This window comes from Myotis brandtii, unplaced genomic scaffold, assembly GCF_000412655.1.
Source record: "Myotis brandtii unplaced genomic scaffold, ASM41265v1 scaffold125, whole genome shotgun sequence".
Classification (NCBI taxonomy): domain Eukaryota; kingdom Metazoa; phylum Chordata; class Mammalia; order Chiroptera; family Vespertilionidae; genus Myotis; species Myotis brandtii.
Window position 1 is genome coordinate 7,861,840 of NW_005354385.1, and position 20,340 is coordinate 7,882,179.

The following is a 20,340-nucleotide window of genomic DNA, read 5'->3' on the forward strand; positions in this document are numbered from 1 at the left end:
TAGATATTCTATAGGGTCCAGTGGTACAGCCTCTCTGATCATCTGAGCTTGGCACTCCAGGTGCACCCTCCTCTTGTAGTTCTGTCTTTAAAAATATATATGTATGTATTGATTTCAGAGAGGAAGGGGAGAAGGATATAGAGATAGAAACATCAATGATGACAGACAATCATTGCTCGGCTGCCTCCTGCATATCCCACATTGAGGATAGAGCCCACAACCTGGTTATGTACCCTGACCAGGAATCTGACCATGACCTCCTAGTTCATAGGTCAATGCTCAACCACTGATCCATGCCAGCAGACTTGTAGTTGAGTCTTGATGGCTGTTGGTACATCAGTGGGAGAGATTTACTCTCAGGTCAGTCAGCTTCGAGGACTGGCTGGGCAACTGTGGAGGATCAGCTATGTTTGGTTCCAACCCATAGAGCTGGACTTACTTCAGGGGGGCTCTGGTGCCTACTGAGTCCACCCCATGAGTGTGTTGCTTGTGAAAGTGATTGGGCAGTACTTTGATTTGGTCTAATGCTATCTACCAGGTGTGCTGATTCTGGGGCTTCCCAGGAGATGCCCTGCCCAAGGCCACCTGGCATGAGTCACAAGGCAATCTGCAGGTGGCTGCTACTTGTGCTGGGCTTGGAGATGCCTGGGAGAGGCCAAGCTGAGAACCAAGTCTTCTATTGCTAGTGCCAGGCCTAGGGCCATTCAGTGAGAGGTATGGGGCATGCTGAGGCCAGATTCTGCTTGAGAGATATTAGGAAAGTACAAAGCGTGATGGGTCTTTAGTACAAAAGAAGCCACTGGAAAGAGATTGGGTGGGCCTACAAGTTGGGTGGGATGGGGTTTCAGGGAATCAGCAAGGTGGGGCCAACAGTGTTAATCAGATTGATGGAGGGTCAATTATGGTGGCCACCTGTGGTGGTGTTGGGAGGGCATCTGAGAAAGGAGCAATGAACTCTTCCAGCCCTTCTGTCTGAAAGAAAGCTGCCCCTCCAGCTCTTGCTCTGATGCCAGACAATTCAGTTCTTCGTCTTGTACCTTTCGTGCTGCTGACCCAGAGCTGAAGCTCAGAGGGAGTGAGTCCAGTGGGGTTTTCAGGGAATCAGCAAGGTGGGGCCAACATTGTTAATCAGACTGATGGAGGGTCAATTATCGTGGCCACCTGTGGTGGTGTTGGGAGGGTGTCTGAGAAAGGAGCAATGAACTCTTTCAGCCCTTCTGTCTGAAAGAAAGCTGCCCCTCCAGCTCTTGCTCTGATGCCAGACAATTCAGTTCTTCGTCTTGTACCTTTCGTGCTGCTGACCCAGAGCTGAAGCTCAGAGGGAGTGAGTCCAAGTAAGTCTGTGCCCAGGCCCTTTTAGAGGAGAACATGGGATTCCAGTAGCTTCTCTATCTCACTCAACCACAATTCCTGCTGCAGGGTTTCACAGTCAGAAGTTATGGGACTTCTTTTTTTGCCTCTGGAACACTGGGCTTGGGGGACTGGGGTAGGATTTGCTCCTCATGGGGAATTTTTGCAGCAGAAATATTCCTCCCGATTTTTATCTGTCAGACGTGGGTGTGGGGCCAGCTCTTTCAGCTTCTCCACCCGCCTTCTACCAGTCTCAATGTGGCTTCTTGTTTATAGCCTTAGCTGTAGGACTGCTGTTCAGCTAGATTTCAGAAGGTTCTGATGATAGTTGTTGTGTAGTTTATTTATAATTTTGATGTGTTGTGGGAGGATTTGAGTACTGCATTTATCTATGCTGCTATTTTGACTGGAATCTGCCCTAAATTCTTATGATTAATAAGGCCTGGGTATTAAGACACAACAGGGTAGCAAATATGTAAAAATTATTTGCCAGCCCTAATCCTTGTCTTAAGAGTACCACTTCATGTAAACTCTAAAGACATTTGGTTGAGGAAAAAAAATTAAAAGAAAAAATTAAGATATTTTATTTTAATTGGTGTAATCTTTTTTAAAAATATATTTTTTATTGATTTCAGAGATGGGAAGGGAGAGAGAAAGAGAGATAGAAACATCAATGATGAGACATAATTATTGCTTGGCTGCTTCCTGCATGCCCCCTACTGGGAATGAAGCCCACAACTCAGACATGTGCCCTGACCAGGAATTGAACCATGACCTCCTGGTTCATGGGTCAATGCTCAACCACTGAGCCACATCAGCTGAGCTTGGTGTAATCTTATAATCAATCAATTTTCTTCTCTCTATCTCCCCTCCTGTCCTTTTCCCTCCTCCCCTCTCTCCTCCCTGCCAGTCCCTTACCCTCCTCTCCTCTCTCCAAATAAATGTCAGTATTTAACTTGGCACTGAGTAGTTATGTACAACATTTAATTGGCAGACTGACTTCACATTTGCAGGAAAATATTATTTACTTAACACATTTTCTTGGTTTAAATGTTAACTATTCCTCTCCTAGTTATCTCGGGTGTTCTCATCTTTAATATTATTGTTTTCAGAAATCTCTCTCTGACATAACCTATATGCATAAAGCACTATGTTTATGTATTGGATTAAATAAAAAAAGATTAATGAAATAATTTTATGTTCAAAATAATGTAATGCATATTAATGTTTTTGTCAGTATATTGGTCCAGTTCTTCCTATCAGCTAATTTCCCAATATCTATGCCTATTTCTTTGAATCCAGGTCCAGTTTAAAAAGCTCAGTATTTTTTTTGTTTCAATAATAATAATAATAATACAAAAGCAATCTTATATGTAGAAGATAAATATCTTTATAAGCTCTACCTGAGGCATAGGTGACTGATGTGAAAAGGTTTTGAAAGTGAAAATTTCTATTGCAAATATCTAGAGATTAATCTGACCCATGTTGTTCATAAATACCAAATTTAATGTTGCACTGATACTTTCATGGCTATGTCTTCTCTGATTCCTGCAGCTGTTAGCTTATAGTGCAGGTGTTATAATATCTTTAAGTATTATTTAGTCTAAAAACTATTTCAAAATTACTGGAGATACTAGATTTGCTACTAGATCATCTTATATGATGTGTTAGCAGGGAAAATTTTATATTACTCTATCACAAAGTTTAAAAAATACATTTTGATAACTGTATTAATTTAACTGGATTCTATTGTAACCCTATACATCTTATTATATACATTAAAAGATTAATCTGAAAAGAGCTATAAGTGCTTCACTAGCAGGCCAAAGGGATTCATGAAAAAATGAAGGATGAAAAACCACATTTTAAAAGGTTTAATTTAGGCCCTAGCCAGTTCGGCTCAGTGTATAGAGAGTGTCAGCCTGCAGACCAAAGGGTCCCAGGTTCGATTCTGGTCAAGTGCATGTACCTGGGTTGCAGAATCCTCCTAGGCCTGGGCCCTAGTCAGGTCTCATGCAGAAGGCAACCAATTGATGTGTTTCTCTCACATCGATGTTTCTGTCTGTCTCTCCCTCTCTCTTCTATTCTCCCTAAAAATCAATGGAAAAACATCCTCAGGTGAGGATTAACAAATAACTAACTAACTAAATACATAAATAAAAGGTTTAATTTATTGCCAAATTATTGCCAAAATTATCACCCAAAACAAGCTAATTTTTTCACTCCACCCTCAATTCTTGCCTTCAAATCTCTTTACTTAAGCATAATGCATATGGTCTCTCTGCAAGAGGAGAAAAGGAAAATAAGAGCTTTCTGTTAATATCTGCATAGAATGCAGTCCTGTTTATTCATGGGTTATCCCAAGAAGTATTAGATTATTTGCTAAACTTGGAAAAGAAGTGAATATAACATGGATTGCTTAGAGGAGCATTTAGAACATTTATAATTTTTTTCTGAATAAGTTTTAGGAAGTTAAATAATTGACATATTTTAAATACATTGGCTTTAATATTTATAATATTAAGTACAATGTTTTTATATTATACCTTATGAAAGGTTTCAAGATTAAGCATAAACCCTTATAAATTTAATATTACATATCACAATATAGATTAAAATAATTGGTTTATTTCCTTTAGATTCCATATCTATAAAACACATTTGATGATGTTTTATCTTCTTATTAGCAAGGTTCTAGACAAGATAATAATTTGAGTTTTTTTCAGCTTTGAGATGATATATTTTAGTCTATATATATAGGGTGTCCCAAACAAATGTGTGTATATGTCATCCAATGTAATTAATGTGGCATATTAAAAGAAAAGAAAATCACAAGTTTTGGATATGTTTTCATCCCCACCAACCCTATTCCTAGTATTAGGTACATACTTCCTTTCTGGCTTCTGGCTTTGGAACATACCCAACTAACATAATTAATAGAGTGGAGACAAAAGATAAATATTATTGTTATAAACCAGAGAAGTTCATAAGAGGCATGCCATTTTTTCAACTGGCAGTTGGCAATGGCATTGAAATGGCTAATACTAATCTCAATCTCAGTTAAAAATAACAAAGTATGTCTCAATATTTCTTATCTTTTGTATATACGAAACTCAGAAACAAACTTGTATATACAAATATATTTATCATCTCTGACAATATTTTCTCAACTGATATTCTTGCTTCTCATCTATATATATGTATCTGTATATAGAAAAACCTAAGTGATTGTTCTGACAGGACAACTGTCCGGTAGCTATGACACGCATAGACCACCAGGGGGCAGACATTCAATGCAAGAGCTGCCCCCAGATGGTCAGTGCAGTCCCACAGCCAGCCTTCCGTGGCTGGCCAACCTCTCGCGGTCCTGATTAGCCCTGATTGGGACTGGGCAAGATGACCCCAATTGACCCCCATCACCGGCCAGGCTGGGGAACTCCACCCATGCACAAATTCAAGAACCGGGCCTCTAGTTTTATTATAAACAACTATTCATTTTGCTACCACTGATTAATTATAACATTCTATGCTTATACCATGTAGTTCAAATACTACTAATAATTTCTCGTTGCCTCCAGAACAAATCTAAAATTAGTAGCATAGTTATCAACTCTTTGGTGGCAATGACGGTGAGGAATACCAGTAAATAGCAAACCTCTTCCTTACATGGGTTCTAAACAAATGAAAAATGATGAAAAAATGTTATCAGTCACAGTACTTTTATTAACGATAAAGATTAAATTCAAAGGCATAGTTTAGTATGGGAACCAATTGGTTCAGAGAATCAAGTAGACCTACCCAGTGTGACACAGGGTACTTTGAGAGGACATATCCATTATCAGCGAAATAAGTAAGAAAATAATTATGTAAATTAATAAATAAAACTTTTTAATGAATTAAAACAAATAGCAGATCACATGCTAAGTTGTTTGCAATTGTAACAAGGCATTGTTTTCATAAGGGATTTGCCATTTACACATTTTTTTTTTCATTCAAATTAATACTAGATTATTGTTTCAACAAAGCTTTATTGAGTGCTTACTCTGTTCAAAGCATTATACTAAGTTTTGTTAGGAAACAACAGAGACTAGAAAAGTCTCTATTCTCCAACAGTTCATAAGTTATCGAAACATCTCTTTAGGTAGTCTGAAATTTGAAACAATTGTTTTATGTTGATCTTTCATCAAATATTGCTGTAGTCATATTCTTCCTTAAATATGTCTAATAAAATTATTTGATCTTTGCTTAGAAATAAAATAGGGAGCTCAACAGAACCTTATTTTAAAGTAATTATAAGGAACTTTGACCGTATAACAAAAGTTGGTTTGGACCAGTTTAGAGAACCTAACAAGTGCTAGCCCACAGACTTCTCTGCAATGGTAGAATGTTTTAAAACTCTCACTGCCCAGTATAGTAGCCACTAGTTCCTTGTGAATCTTGAATACTTGAAATGTGACTAATGCACCTGAGAGACTAAATTTCTATTTTATTTTAATTAATTTAAATTATATAGCCACATGTGATTAGTGGCTACCATATTGTACAGCACAGCTCAAGAGTGTATTTATAAAAATTAACTGGGGTATATTCTTGGCTAATTGATAAGGCAAGGAATTCAAAAGTGATAAACCAAGGCAGAGAATGTTGGAGCCTCTGGGAGTCCCTGAAGCCTCCTTCAGCCCTCACTCTTCCGCTTCAGTGCACAGATAATGTGGTAGGCCTTGATATCCGATATGAAAGGAACAAATGAGCCAGACAATTGGAAGCATGAAAACTTGTGTGTCTAGGAGGTGGCAAAGTGAAGCCACTTCCACCAGGAGAGTTACATCTAATGAATTTCATAGTTTTCTTATCTAATATGTGCATGTCAAATTAAAAAAACAAACCACCCTCAATAATTACTTGCTGAGTGGATCATCAAACGAAGTGAAGTCACTTTACGATTAGAAAGGAATAAAGTAAATAAATAAATACATAAATAAAGTAAATAAATACAAAAATAGAATGTAAAGTACTGTGCAATTAATTCCCTTGTGGTCTGAAAACACGCATTGTATGGTTTTTAGTCTTTACATTTTTTAATGTCTCAGAATGTGATCTGTCCTGTTAAATCTGCCATGTGAGCCTGAAAAGAATGTGTTTTCTGTTGTTTGTTATTAGATGGAGTATTCTATAAATATCACTTACATCAAGCTGATTCATTGGGCTCTTCAGGTCTTCTATATCCTTAATGATTTTCTGCCTGCTAAATTTCTTGATTATTACAAGCAGGGTGTGAAAATCTCCAATTATATAGTGGATTTGTCTATTTCTTCATGCAGTTCTGTCAAATTTTTGACTCATTTATTTTTATGTTCTTTCGTTAGGTGCATACATGTTGAAGACTATTATTTATTTATGATGATTTGCCCACTATATCATTATGTGAAAACCTTTTTATCCCTGATAATTTACTTGCTCTGAAGTATACTTTGTCTGAAGTCAATATAGCTAATCAAACTTTTTTTTGAATTCTGTTAGCATGATCTATATTACTCCATTCCTTTAGTTTTAACCTAAGTCTTTATATTTAAAATGAGTCTCCTCTAGACAACATAGATTTTTTTACCTACTCTGATGACCTGACTTAGAGTATGTAAAACATTTACATTTAAAATGGTTATTGGTATAGTTGGATTAATATCTGCTATGTTTATAAATATTTTCTATTCATTGCAATTGTTCTTGAACCTATTTTTTTAACTTTTTTGCCTTCTCTTTATATAATTCAGATTTTATGATTTTATCTTTTCTTACAACATAAATTATACTTCCTAAGTTAAAATTTTGTGGTTGCTCTAGACTTTACAATATGCATTTTAAGCTAATCTGGTTATACTTTCAAATGATGTTATACTATTTAACGTATTGCACAGATAAGTTTAACAATTACCAATTTCTCCATCCTATACTTATGATACTTCTTTCATGTCAAAGTTCCTTATAAATATTTTAAGATAAGGTTTTGTTAAATTTCACTTTTCTATATGCTTATTGCTGTTATTACTTTAGATAAACAGTTATTGGTCCACTAATTTTAAGCAACTTTGACAGGTAGGACAGTCTTTCCAACAAGAGGTGCTAAACACAATTGGCTATCCATATGTAGACATAAAAAAATGAACTTTTATCTAAACATTTATTTATTCTAAATTAATTTGAAATGGATTGTAAAGCTATATGTAGTAAGTATAACTATACAAATTACACAAGAAAATAATAGGAGAAAATTCATTGATTAGGGCAAGTAGATATTTCTCAGGTAGGACATAAATGAGGAAATCATAAAAAAGAGATACTATGCTCTGAGAATTATTTTATGCCTTTAAATTGACTTTCAATATACAGTATAGTTTCAGCCAGATCAGAGCTCATGAGCTGAGTTTTAGTTTGCTATTGAACAAGTAATTAAAATAAACATATTAAATGGAATGCTATATAAACTTTTCTGGAGAGATTTAGACAGGTACAGTATGTCTATTGGTAAACAGAACAAATTCTGAAGTTAAGCCACCTGGGGTTAATTAGGGCTTCACTTGTTATTTGGGCAAGCTTAGAAGTTAAACTTTTTTTTTTCTATTTCTGTGTTTCTCCTTTCACATAATGGGATAAATAGTGCCCACCCCATAGACTTATTATGCAGATTAAATGAATTACTATATGTAACATGCTTACACAGTGCCTAGCACATGAGCACAGCTTAAGTGTTATCTGTTTTATTATTGTTTTTATTAAATGTTAACACAATTTTTCACTGAAAAATTTCTAGGGGAACATGTAAGAAAGGATATCATAGAAGAAAATGAAAACTATCAGTGGGTGAAGCAGAACTATGGAATGTATATTATAAGATGGAAGAAATGCTAGGGTAGGGTTTTTTCAGTATTTTTTCACTGGCTATGTCAAAGTATCCCAAATGGAGCCTGGCATATAGAAGTCAATAAATGCATGTTGAACTCAACTGAATAGAATGTAAAGAGACAATTCTATCATACCCAACACTATGAGTTGAATGCTCAGAAATATGTGAATAATTATAACTAAACATGCAATATACATAAAAACTGAACTTGAAACTGTTTCATGAAATATAAATGTACAATTGAAAAAGGAATTCTGCATAAATTAGATAATTTGCAGGTAGGAAAAAAGGCTACAAAATGTCTCAAGATGTCATTGGGATTTGATGGTACATAGAAAAGGGTAGAATAATTCACATTAGATGAGAAAAACACACACAAAGAAATGGAAAACTCTAAGAAGAAAAATTATTATTAATCAATGAATTCCTGAGTTGTACCCCATGGGGAAATATATCATACTGAACCCTACACAGTTAAACTTAACAAAGTTTGGTTCCATCTTTCCCATTCCGCTTTTCTCATCTGCATGGTGAAAAGATGACAAGAAAATAGAAGTTACCTAAATAATTACACTGAAAACTGAACTTTATAACTCAGTCTTGGACCTGCAGTTATAGCTTGCTTTAAAGTCATAGGAACACTTTTTCATGAGGGCAGAAGCCTTCACATAATGATCCCAAATTCTTTCTTATTTGGGAGACAATGTACTTTCTTTAACAATAGTCAGCTGAGGATTTCTGTTTTCTAGTGAGCAGAACACATTGTGTCAGTGAACAGGCAAGGCAATAACAAGTCGCTATTATCATGTGACTCTGTTTCGTTGGGTGCAATGCTTACTATATAAAGGAACTTTACTGCATTACTCTACCTTCTCAATTTTCCCATCAATCTATTTTTCCTGAGACACATATTTTAACTTTTTAAGCTATCACAAATTAAGATCAAGGAGATAAATTTGCCGTACTGACTTGCAAGCTAAACTCTATTTTGTAACCCCATTAGGTAAAGAGATGTAGATATTCTGGCTCTAAATAATTTTCTAATTTAAAACACTTTTGTGCATTCAGACAAAACACCCAAATGTCCAATCTTGAGATATTGTGAATCTATAATTTTATAAGATGTGCAGGTATCTGGGTGTTCATGAATGTAAATCAGTATACCCTAAAACATATAATGCATATATCTATCTAGATTAAATCTTTTCATCTAATTGATCTCCTATTTGAGAGTGCATAAAATAGCATAGTACATAGGAAGAAAGAGGCCAGAGTGAAGAAATAGAGCTGGAAGGAAACAATATCTAAGGGATAGTGGAATGTGTTTGCTGTGCTGGAATGGAAGATTAACTAAAATTTGATCAATAATCAACCTTAAAGTCCATTTCTAAAAGAACACTTATGGCTGCACTTAAATTCATCAAACAAATCCAATTTGGAAATTACTGAAGTATTTTTACTTCTGTGTACTATAAAATAAGAAAGGCAATATAATTCAAATTGTTTCAGCAATACAGAAGAATAAATATAAAATAACCATGAACATATAACAATATAATGATACATATTAAATTAGTTGCTCCTTCCCAGTAGTATGATGAAGAGCTATTAACCATAAATTGCTATGGAATTACCTGTTAGATGACATTAACTCCTAATATAAGAGATTTTAAAAGCTGTTTTCTAAAGCGACTGCTACTACTTATTCCATAGAATACTGGATTTATTACTAAACATTGGAAGGCAGCTATGCGAGAGTAAGATGCTTTTTTTCTTCATGTTAAAATAAATTCATGGGGAAAAGGCCTCCAAAGGTTTATATAGAGTTACCTTGAAAAACAAGTCAGAGTACAGAATCTCCAAAAATAAATTTTAACCACAAAGGTCTTAAGTAGTACAGGATTTAAACGAATTATGCATATACAGGGGACAGCAAAAGTAGATGTACAGTGGTAAGTGAAACAGTTTATTCTTGTATTATTATTTATTGATTATTGCCTAATTTTTTTTATTATAACTGTAACTCTACTTTTGCCCACCATATATAATGACAATTAAACACTTCCATATATAGTATAAAAAGGTAAAAATGAAATCATCAAATATTATAAAAGAAAAAAGTAGTATCAATAAGATGATTAAAAAATTACCACCAAAAAAATCTTGTGTGTATATATATTTTTGCCTAAATAGAAACAGATTTTATATATATAAAATATATTTACTATATATAGTCAGGTGGGATGTTAAGGATTTTAAGAGGAAACTATAAAGAAAAAAGGAGGTGGTTATTGCTTATGTTTAGGCTTAGAGCACTGTCTGTTATTTTATATTGGTTCACTAATTTAATCTGTACTTTGCCCCATAGTATGCCTTTGACCTTATGATGTAACCAAAATCCACTTATTAAAACAAAACAAGGTTTAGATAATAAAAGCCAGGGTACGTTTGACAATATTTTATAGAGATCTGATGGATTTTAAGAAGGAGCATGTACTTGCTGGCGGATAAGCATCGTGTTGATTTTTATGGCAGCATTTATATTGTAGAATTATATTTCTTTGTCACAGAAAATAGATGCTTATTAAATTAGTATTGACTTAGGCCTTGCCTGATTTGAATGGTTGAGTTCCTAGAATGTTTGGATACTTTATAAAGGGCAAAGGCAATTTATGATGGATTTCTGAAATTTCAATGGCATATTTGCATTATTTGGTCAGCACAATCAATTTAATTCTTGTGACTATTAAATGAAGCATATTATTAGTATCCTAGTTATTTTTATTATTATTGTTGACTAACAGAAAAGGCCCAGAGGCTATGGAAAACTAAAAATTCAGTATAAATTAATGCTGAGCAATAAGATTTAAATACAAGGATCAGCAGCTGGTTTATGCAGATGGTCATTAAAATGTTGGAATGCCTCAAACATAAGCATAAGGGGTGGCAGTAGGAGACAGGTAGTCATTAGATATGTGATCGCTGAGGTTAGCTTTTAGTCTGGGTAGAACGCTGGGCTTTTCCCCCCCTTCCACCAGAGATTTTCTCCATGAAAAAATAATTATCAAAATGTTACATTTCACATTATGCTGCCTCTTGCAGCAAATTTACATCTATTTATTTTGATACCCTGAAATTATTACTAGAACTTCTGACAAAGATCTGATTTAAAAATCAAATAACATTTAGGTAATAGAAAATCCGAGCCTATTCTGTGACAGCTAACTTGAAGAATTGATATAAATTCATTTTTGTGAATTTATGTGAAATATGCAAGCTTACTCTCATGGTTACATCTGATCATTTTGAAATGTAAACCCTACAGACCTTCATTAGTCTCATATTTTCAGCATCATAGAGACTGGCAATACAAGATTCCAAGGAATTCATGTTGATTAATATTTAAAATAAAAGAAGCAAATTGTACCTTCATGATTCCCTTTTTGTGTCCTACCATTATTCTAAACTTCGTTTTTCCAGTATTTGATTTCCCTCAAACCCCACTCATTACTCCACATCAGAATGAATACATATGCAAGACCTTAACATACCTTATTCACCAACATGTGACAATGTGATTCTCAGGGAAGGTAGCAAAGCACACCTACCATTTGAACCTATTCCATATTTTCCTCCTAAGAAATTCTGTCTAGTAATTTCTCATTTGCTTGATGTTGTTCTATTATAGAAAATCAGTATCACACCTACCATTTGAACATATTCCATATTTTCCTCCTAAGAAATTCTGTCATCATTTGCTTGATGTTGTTCTATTATAGAAAATCAGTAAGAAGGTCAACCCCATACCCAGCAGCAAGAAGTGAGTACAAAAATGAAAATAGTACCTACATACCAACTACCAAACAATGATGATAAATCAACCTTTCTTGACAGCAAAATGTCTTGAGACAAGAAAAGAAATGCATGCTATCACTTTATCTATAGTGATTTCCAAAACATGCTCTATGAATCTCAAGGATGCCTAATATACTTCATTGGGGTAGAAAATTAAAATATTAGGATTTTTCTTTATTTTTACCTTACTTTAAATTTTCTATTTTTGATTTTCTGTAATACCTATATTAATCACCAATGAATAAAACCTAATTTATTACAGATACATGTTCATGTTTTTAACTGATGGAAGAACATGACCCACCCCCCCCAAAAAAAATAAAGAAGACCTTTAAGAAAGTATATTAGAGAGTTAAAGTAGAATTCAGTACAGAGAAAATGATGGATTAAGTGTTAATTAATGTAGTTTAAGTGTAAACGTGGTCATATAAGTGGGGAATCCACTAAGGTTTCCACATACTTTCTAAACTCTTTTATCATCAGGAAACATGCCATGCTTCAACCAAGTAGCAAAGAAGAATATAACACAAGGGCTATTTATAAAGGAGTCTACAGAATTTAGAAAAGGCAAGAAGGGATGGTTGTTATCTGGGGTTAAGTTATTACTACACCCTGCCTTTAAATGGAAGAGGAGGAAGCAATTATATGAACTTATTTAAAAAATACTTCTGTGGAGAGAACCACCTGACAGAGACTATACGCTTTGGTCTGGGGACAGAGCCAGTTTGTGACTACTACATAAGAATTAACCAAGGGAGTAAATATCTTGGCTTTATTTTTGTTCTGCTGTCCAAATACTTACTGGTTTCTCCATTGGCCAAATCCAGTCTGAAATCAGAGAAGAAAGTCCAGATGTAGTTCATACAGGTCAGATTCTTGGGTAATTATTTGAGAAAGATAAGAGTGGAGTTTGGATCTGGAGGAACAAATTTCCTGCAGTCCAGTCATCTTTCTTCTTAGCTTTCTACTCTTTTCCAGATGAAACCTATGTCTCCCTACTACAAGGGATACACAAATTTCATTAACTCCTATATCCTATGAGTTGAGGTCAGTGTACTCATATTCCCAAGCAAAACCTAAAATGTTAGCAAACCTCAGTGTTCTTTATATAAAGTAATCTAGACAAAAGTAGGGAAATGAATTCATAAATAAAATAAAATATACAGTAGCTGCTACAGTCTCATGATTTATGTGGACTGTTCATGAGGTCTTAGATGATAATTATATACTTGTAAAAAATATATTTTTTATTGATTTCAGAGATGAAGGGAGAGGGAGAGAGATAGAAACGTCAATGACGAGAGAGAATTACTGATTGGCTACCTCCCGCACACCCCTGACAGGGGATCGAACCATGTGCGGTCAATGATGAGAGAGAATTACTGATTGGCTGCCTCCCGCACACCCCTGACAGGGGATCGAACCATGTGCCCTGACCAGTAATTGAACCATGACCTCCTTGTTCATAGGTTGACAACAACTGAGCACACTGGCTGGGTGATAATTATATATTCTTTTAGCTACATCTGTGCAATGTTTATCCTAAGCTCCATCCATAACTAGTCTGTATGGTATTCTTTACCTGGTGGTGTATGATCTTGTGATATAAGCCTTTGATTGGTTTGCCCTTATTGGGTTGCCTCATTTTTCTATTACTCAGTCTAGTACAGAAGTGAGATGCTCCAGAGGGGAAAAAAACAAACCTCCAGGTTCCAGAAATAGTTATGCTCCCCCCCGCCCCCCTTGTGTGGCAGCAATCTAATTTCCTGTTCGTAAATAACATCCATCACCTCAACCATTATTGTGGTCCCTTTCTCTGCCAGTACTTTCAACAGCTTAAGGAGCTCATAATGGCCAGAGGGTAGAATCAATTTCCAATTAAACAGAGCTGTGATTGTGTTCTCCAGTGGAAGCATTTCTCACATGGAAACTAGAACCCTTCTATGCATAAAGCCAGAGGTTAGAGAGAGAGAAAACAAATATTGCTTCAATGAGTTATTTGCTGAAGAGATTTCACTCTCACTTCCATCTTTGATTACTGGGCCTGTTCATTCTATCTATAGGAGATATGATATCACACTTTGGATATTGGTAATCCACAAGGTTTTTTCTCCCAAATGGTGCTCCAGCACCATTTCAACAGGTCAGCTGCTTATAGACATTGAGGACATGAGACCAGGGGATATTTTGGGTGAACCCGTGGTCGCATTTCTTTGCCATAAATTATTTTCCCTGGTCTGAAGTGAGATTATGCCAAAATCCAAGAAAAATAGGATTTTGTACGTCTACAAATGGTGGTACTGACAGAACTGTAGCTAGAGAAGACAGATTCCAGATCCCTTTCCCCCTGTAAGAAGACATTTTTCCTCATAATGATGAAAGGGGTCCAATAGAATCAGCCTCTCACCAGCTGATCAAGAATGGCGCCCTTTGTGTTTTCTCTTGCTATTGGCAGGTTGGGTGGCCATAACCCTATCAACTGGGAGAAGTTCAAGTCATCAAATCCATGCATACTCTTCCTCTGAGTTATCCTGGTCTCCCTCCCATTGAACAACTGAAAAAAAAGAGACTGATAAAAAAGATTAACTGAAAAAGAAAAAAGAAAAAAAAGATGGACTGACAGCTATAGGAGGGATAATTTTGTCAATCTGATTTTTGCAGGCTCCTCTGCAGTGGAAGCCCTTTCTGGAAGATTACATGGGACATTAATGTCTACCATACCCTTCCCATCAGACACCTTTGTCATTAATTCTTCATTTTTATTCCTTTAAATCTCCTACCAGCTGGCCAGCCTGTTAGCTACCACTCATGGATTAGTGTCGCCATTGCTACCTCAAGCCATTTCTCATTCACACAGTATTCGGTCAAATTTCCTCTCTGAAGTTTTGCCCTGTAGGCAGATTCCCTTCACCCACTGACTTTCACCACCACCCCTGAGTTAGACTGTAAAGAAGCAGCTTCAAGCAGCTGCTCGCATAGAGGGTGGATGCTTATTTAATTCAGTCTTGCATTGTTTCTTTCTACCAGTTCATTAACTGGTCATAGGACATTCCCCATGACATTATCATTGTGAGTGGGAGAGCCAACCCTCAGCAGCCCATCAGAGAGGGAACCAGGGAAATAAATAGCTCAACCTCATTAATCTTCTGTCCCCTAATACGGTCAGCACCTTCCCAACCAAAGTTAAAGGACAAGGGAGCTTGCTTGATGTGAATGTAGAAGTTAGCAACCTAGGTTAACATAGAAGTTAGCAGGCTGGATATGCTGCAGAATAAGGGCTAAAAAAAAAGACATTCAGCACAACTACTATCAACAAAACCTCACATTCCAGCAGTAGGTTTAATTTCATGACTTAAAATACTTTAGGTATTTGATGTGATTCATTTTTCTGCTCATACTTAATTCAATATTATTTTATAATAATTTTTAATTGTAGGCATTTATGAAGGAGTTTCTTTACTCATAACAACCAACTGAACAATAGTCACTTCACATTTTCTGTGACTAATATTAGTTAATAAATTTTGAGAATTTTAGACAATTTTCGCAGTTTTATAATAAATAAAATGTTATATTCAGGAATTATTTTAATAATATGTTCCTATTTCCACAGTGACATGTACATTCAATGAATGCAATGCTTGTGTGTGTGTGTGTGTGTGTGTGTGTGTGTGTGTGTGTGGTTAAAGTGTTTGTATTTTTGCAAACTTGATTAATCTTTTTTGGGATGATATGTCAAATTCTGAGTTTATTATTGTGTATCTTAGGAATAATTTATAATGAATGTTGGGTTATGTAAGGGACTTCTTTAAAATGCTCATTGTTTCACTTTAATAAAAAAATACATACTTTATTGATTTTTGTAGAGAGAGAAGAAAGGAGAGGGAGAAATATCAATTGGTTGCTTCCTGCAGGCAACAGACCTGGGATGGAACCTGCACTGGGAATCAGTTGGGGACCTTTCAGTGCCTGGGGTAGTGCTCAACCAAATGAGCCACACTGGCCAGGACCATTGTTTCGGTTTTGATGTCCCCTTACATAGGGCTTCGCAAAGCATCTTGAAACAAAAATTGGTGGGTTTTTTTGTTTTGTGTCTCCCCGTCCCACCCAAGGAAGTAATGGGTTTTTGTTTTGTTTGTATTTTGGTAGTGCAAGCAGAGGTAGGGGTATGGGAAAATTTCCCATTCAAAGCTGAAACTAAGGTGATTACTAGAGCCATTGCAATTTGGGGACTATTTATATACTTTTCATGAGGAGGCTCATTTTTAAAATTGATTTAAAGAGAGAGGAAGGGGGGGGAAAGAGAGAGAGAGAGAGAGAGAGAGAGAGAGAGAGAGAAGAGAGAGAAATTGATGGATTGGTTGCCTCCTGCACCTCCATGGCCAGAGATCGAACCTGCAACCTGGGCATGTGCCCTGACCAGGAATCGAACCAGCGTCCTTTCTGTGCATGAAAAAACATTCAAATAACTGAGCCATACTGGCCAGGGCACAAAGTTCATTTTTAATACAGAAGGAAATAATTTCATATTTCATTACCTTAGTGAACAGTATATAAGTTGGGCCAATTGTTCCAGGAAACATTTATGGCTATAACATGTGCCAAACAACCTCTTAATGTATATAAGGATGGCATTGACTTTAATAGATGTGTAGAATATTTTATAAGGATGACTGTGAAAGTGAAAACTTTTAATACTAATACTAGAGGCCTGGTGCATGAAAATTCATGCACTCGGGGCAGGAGTCCCTCAGCCCGGCCTGTGCCCTCTCGCAGTCCAGGACCCCTTGGGGGATGACTGACTGACAGCTTAGGCCTGCTCCGGATCAGGCCTAAACTGGCAGTCAGACATCCCTCTGGGAGCCCGGGAGCCCTCAGGGATGTCTGACTAATGGCTTAGTGCTCCCATGGAGGCGGGAGAGGCTCCCGCCATGGCCGCTGCACTGGCCAGCCGTGAGCTGGCTTCTGGCTGAGCTGCACTCCCTCTGTGGAAGTGCACTGACCACGAGGGGGCAGCTCCTGTGTTGAGCGTCTTCCCCCTGGTGGTCAGTGCACGTCATAGTGACTGGTCTTTCCACCATTAGGGTCATTTTGCATATTACCCTTTTATTATATAGGATTATGTAGGATGTTAAGGTACATATAGACATATGTGTACACCCCTCCCCACACAAACAAACACACACACAGAGACACATATTGAAACAGATATTGCATAGCTAGAAGGGACATTAGAGTAGTGATTACTTGGATGAAATTGGAAGAACATTGGCCTGTTTTGAATACTGAGTCCTTTTAATAAACAGTCAAGTCCAGGATATTGCTGTGTGGTCCCACTTACAGAGTGCAGAGTCTCCAAATGTTCCTTGACCTTTGCAATTATATGTCACCACCATGAAAATTATTTTTACTTATTTGAAAATGCTATCAGGATGGATTCAAATTGCTACGGGGATGAAGGCTTGTCCATCTTTCCTACTTTTACAAAGATATAATGGCAGTAGGTATGTGAAATACCAAACATTTAATGGATGTGAAAATAAATTAATGTAGGTATATTTTCACAAGTTCTCTTATTTTGTGCAACCTGATCTGCCCAATGCTCAACTTCATCTCTAACAAGCATGTTAAAAAAGAAGTCAGAGAAGGTTTTACTTTTGATATTTTGTATTACATAATTATTAAGTGTTGATTAGCCGGGTCATGTTATATATCTAGACCTGAAAGACAACATGCAGCATTGAGTTAATGAATTAAAATAGGTTGTTTCTTTAGTGTTGTGTATGGTTTGTAAGTAAGCAGTGAAAGATTTGATGAGTGTATTATTGTCAGTATATAAATAATACAGTTGAGAATCAAATCCAACACAAGAGTTTATTTATTCGGTTCATTATCTATGTTTTTATGCATGTGTGTACCTGTGTGTATCTTACAGCTGTTATTTCAAGAAACCAAGAAGGGCCAGGAGAAATGGGAAAGGCTGTGCTGATTCCTAAAGATGACCAGGAGAAAATGAAAGAACTGTTTAAAATCAATCAGTTTAACCTCATGGCCAGTGATTTGATTGCCCTTAACAGAAGTCTTCCGGATGTGAGATTAGAAGGGTGAGTTTACATGTGCTGTATAATCTTACATATCTCAGAATACCTCAGAACTTCATGTAATTCAGATTATTTCAGTTCTAGAAGTATGTGGTTCAGAATAACTATGCCATAGCCAGATTTTACTGTGCCATGCATATGAGGAGAGATCTGAACTATTTTCTTCCTTGGCAGAGCAAAATATGTTATTTGAAAAATAATTGCAGAACACACAGCCCAACAGGTTTTTCTTCTTGAAATGATTTTTGTTTGCTTTTTCTTTGCTTTATCTTGCTAAAGATAGAGCAAACATGCTCTTTAATAGATTATTTTCTTGCCAGCATATATAACTCTTACACTTTGATTTGAAAAACTATGTGCTTTGCTATTCCAGCATAAAAGTAACACATTGCTTGTATGATTCTTTGACCCTTTAAAAATTATTTATTATGGGCTCCAGCAATTTATGCTGCTGTTTATAATTAGAATACTCAGTTATTGGCCATGGAGGAAATAATTACTTGGAAATAGTAATGCTGCATGAAAAATTAAGTTGAAAAATTAAACTTGTATGTGATTAACTGTAAGCCATGCTCTAGATCGTTGAAGAAACTTTAAATAGATTCATGAAATTAGCTATTTGCAGTTTCGTCATTCTAGTATATAGCCCTTGTAAAGCAAACTCTTGGAACTCAGAAAGTTATACCCTGAGATTTTAGAAAATTTCTAAGTTTATAGGTATGTTCTAGGGCATACTTCTATGTAAACAGAAGTTTTTCTTTTAGGTATGTAATTACTTTTTCTATATACAACAAAATCATAGTTAATGCAAATAAAGTTTGCCACATATAATTGGTTATATTATGTTAGTATTGTAGTGATATTAACATCATATTGTTAAATCTGAATTTTTTCTCCTTTCGGAATTACTTCAGATGAGTCCAAAGTAGAGTAACTGAAACCTTTCTGAGATGCTGGGGGCTGAGTTGCCAGAAGGTTCATTTGGTACCTAAATAAGTAGCTAAGAGTAATTTTGTACACTCTTTTATGCTTTTCAAATCTCTCTCTCAAAAAATCACAAATAACTATCAATAATGGATGTTTTTGGTCCCTAGTAAATGGTTAAAAGATCAAATATTACATTTGTGCCTTCTAAAGGGCTAATTTTACAAGTAGTTTTGTCCATATTTGTATATGTTTGTTGTATTTGAAAAAAGCACAAAAATCATATTCTTCTGATTAATTTAATTTGAACATTTTATATGCTAAGTTTATAATGTTGCATTTATTATTTTGTTTTATATACCATGCTCTAATAAAATGGCTAAATGTGATACTTAGACATTCTGAAAACCATGTAAGCACTAGTTCAAATTTTAAAAATCTTTATTTTCAACTATCCGAACATAAATAAATTAAATTTTATATAAGATCTGGGGTGATTAAGGTAAGAATCATTTTAGTATAGAGCCATCCCTTTTTTAAAAAGTAAAATCATTCTTGCTGGTTTGACTCAGTGAATAGAGCATCGGCCTGTGAACTGAAGGGTTCCAGGTTTGATTCTGGTCAACAGCACATGCCCAGGTTGTGGATTCAATCCCCAGTGGGGGTGTGCAGGAGGCAGCCTATCAATGATTCTCTCTCATCATTGATGTTTCTATCTCTCTCTTCCTTCTTCTCTGAAATCAATAAGAATATATTAAATAAATAAATAAAAATTTAAAAAGTAAAATCTTCATTGAGAATCCATTGAAAATATTTGTGGCCAATGCTATATTTTCTTTTTATAAAAATATTTTTTTATTGATTTTAGAGAGGAAGGGGGAGCGAGAGAAAGAGCCTCCTGCACGCTCCCCACTGGGAACCGAGCCCACAACCCAGGCATGTGCTCTTGACTGAAATCAAACCTGGGACCTTTTAGTCCCCAGGCCGATGCTCTACCCACTGAGAAAAACCAGGTAGAGCTGTATTTTCTTTTAAGGATCACTTAATATATTAAATACTTGAATAATTAAGCATTGAAAGGGAGGATGCAGATTGATTAGTATTAGAAGTTCACAAAATGCCACATTTACTTTGGATAACATAGCTTCAAGTTTGATATTTTGCAAATAGTCTAGGAAGTAATATTGGTGAGATAAGAAATTTTCTATT

The 20,340-nt window shown here is 35.7% G+C and overlaps 1 protein-coding gene across 1 annotated transcript in view; it reads left to right on the forward strand.

Moving 5' to 3' along the window:
- Positions 1-20,340, forward strand: part of GALNT13 (polypeptide N-acetylgalactosaminyltransferase 13) — a 506,269-nt gene that overhangs the window by 213,627 nt on the left and 272,302 nt on the right. Inside the window, exon 4 of the mRNA XM_014534061.1 lies at positions 18,042-18,210. Coding sequence (XP_014389547.1) covers positions 18,042-18,210 — 169 coding nt within the window. The remainder of the gene's footprint in view (positions 1-18,041; positions 18,211-20,340) is intronic.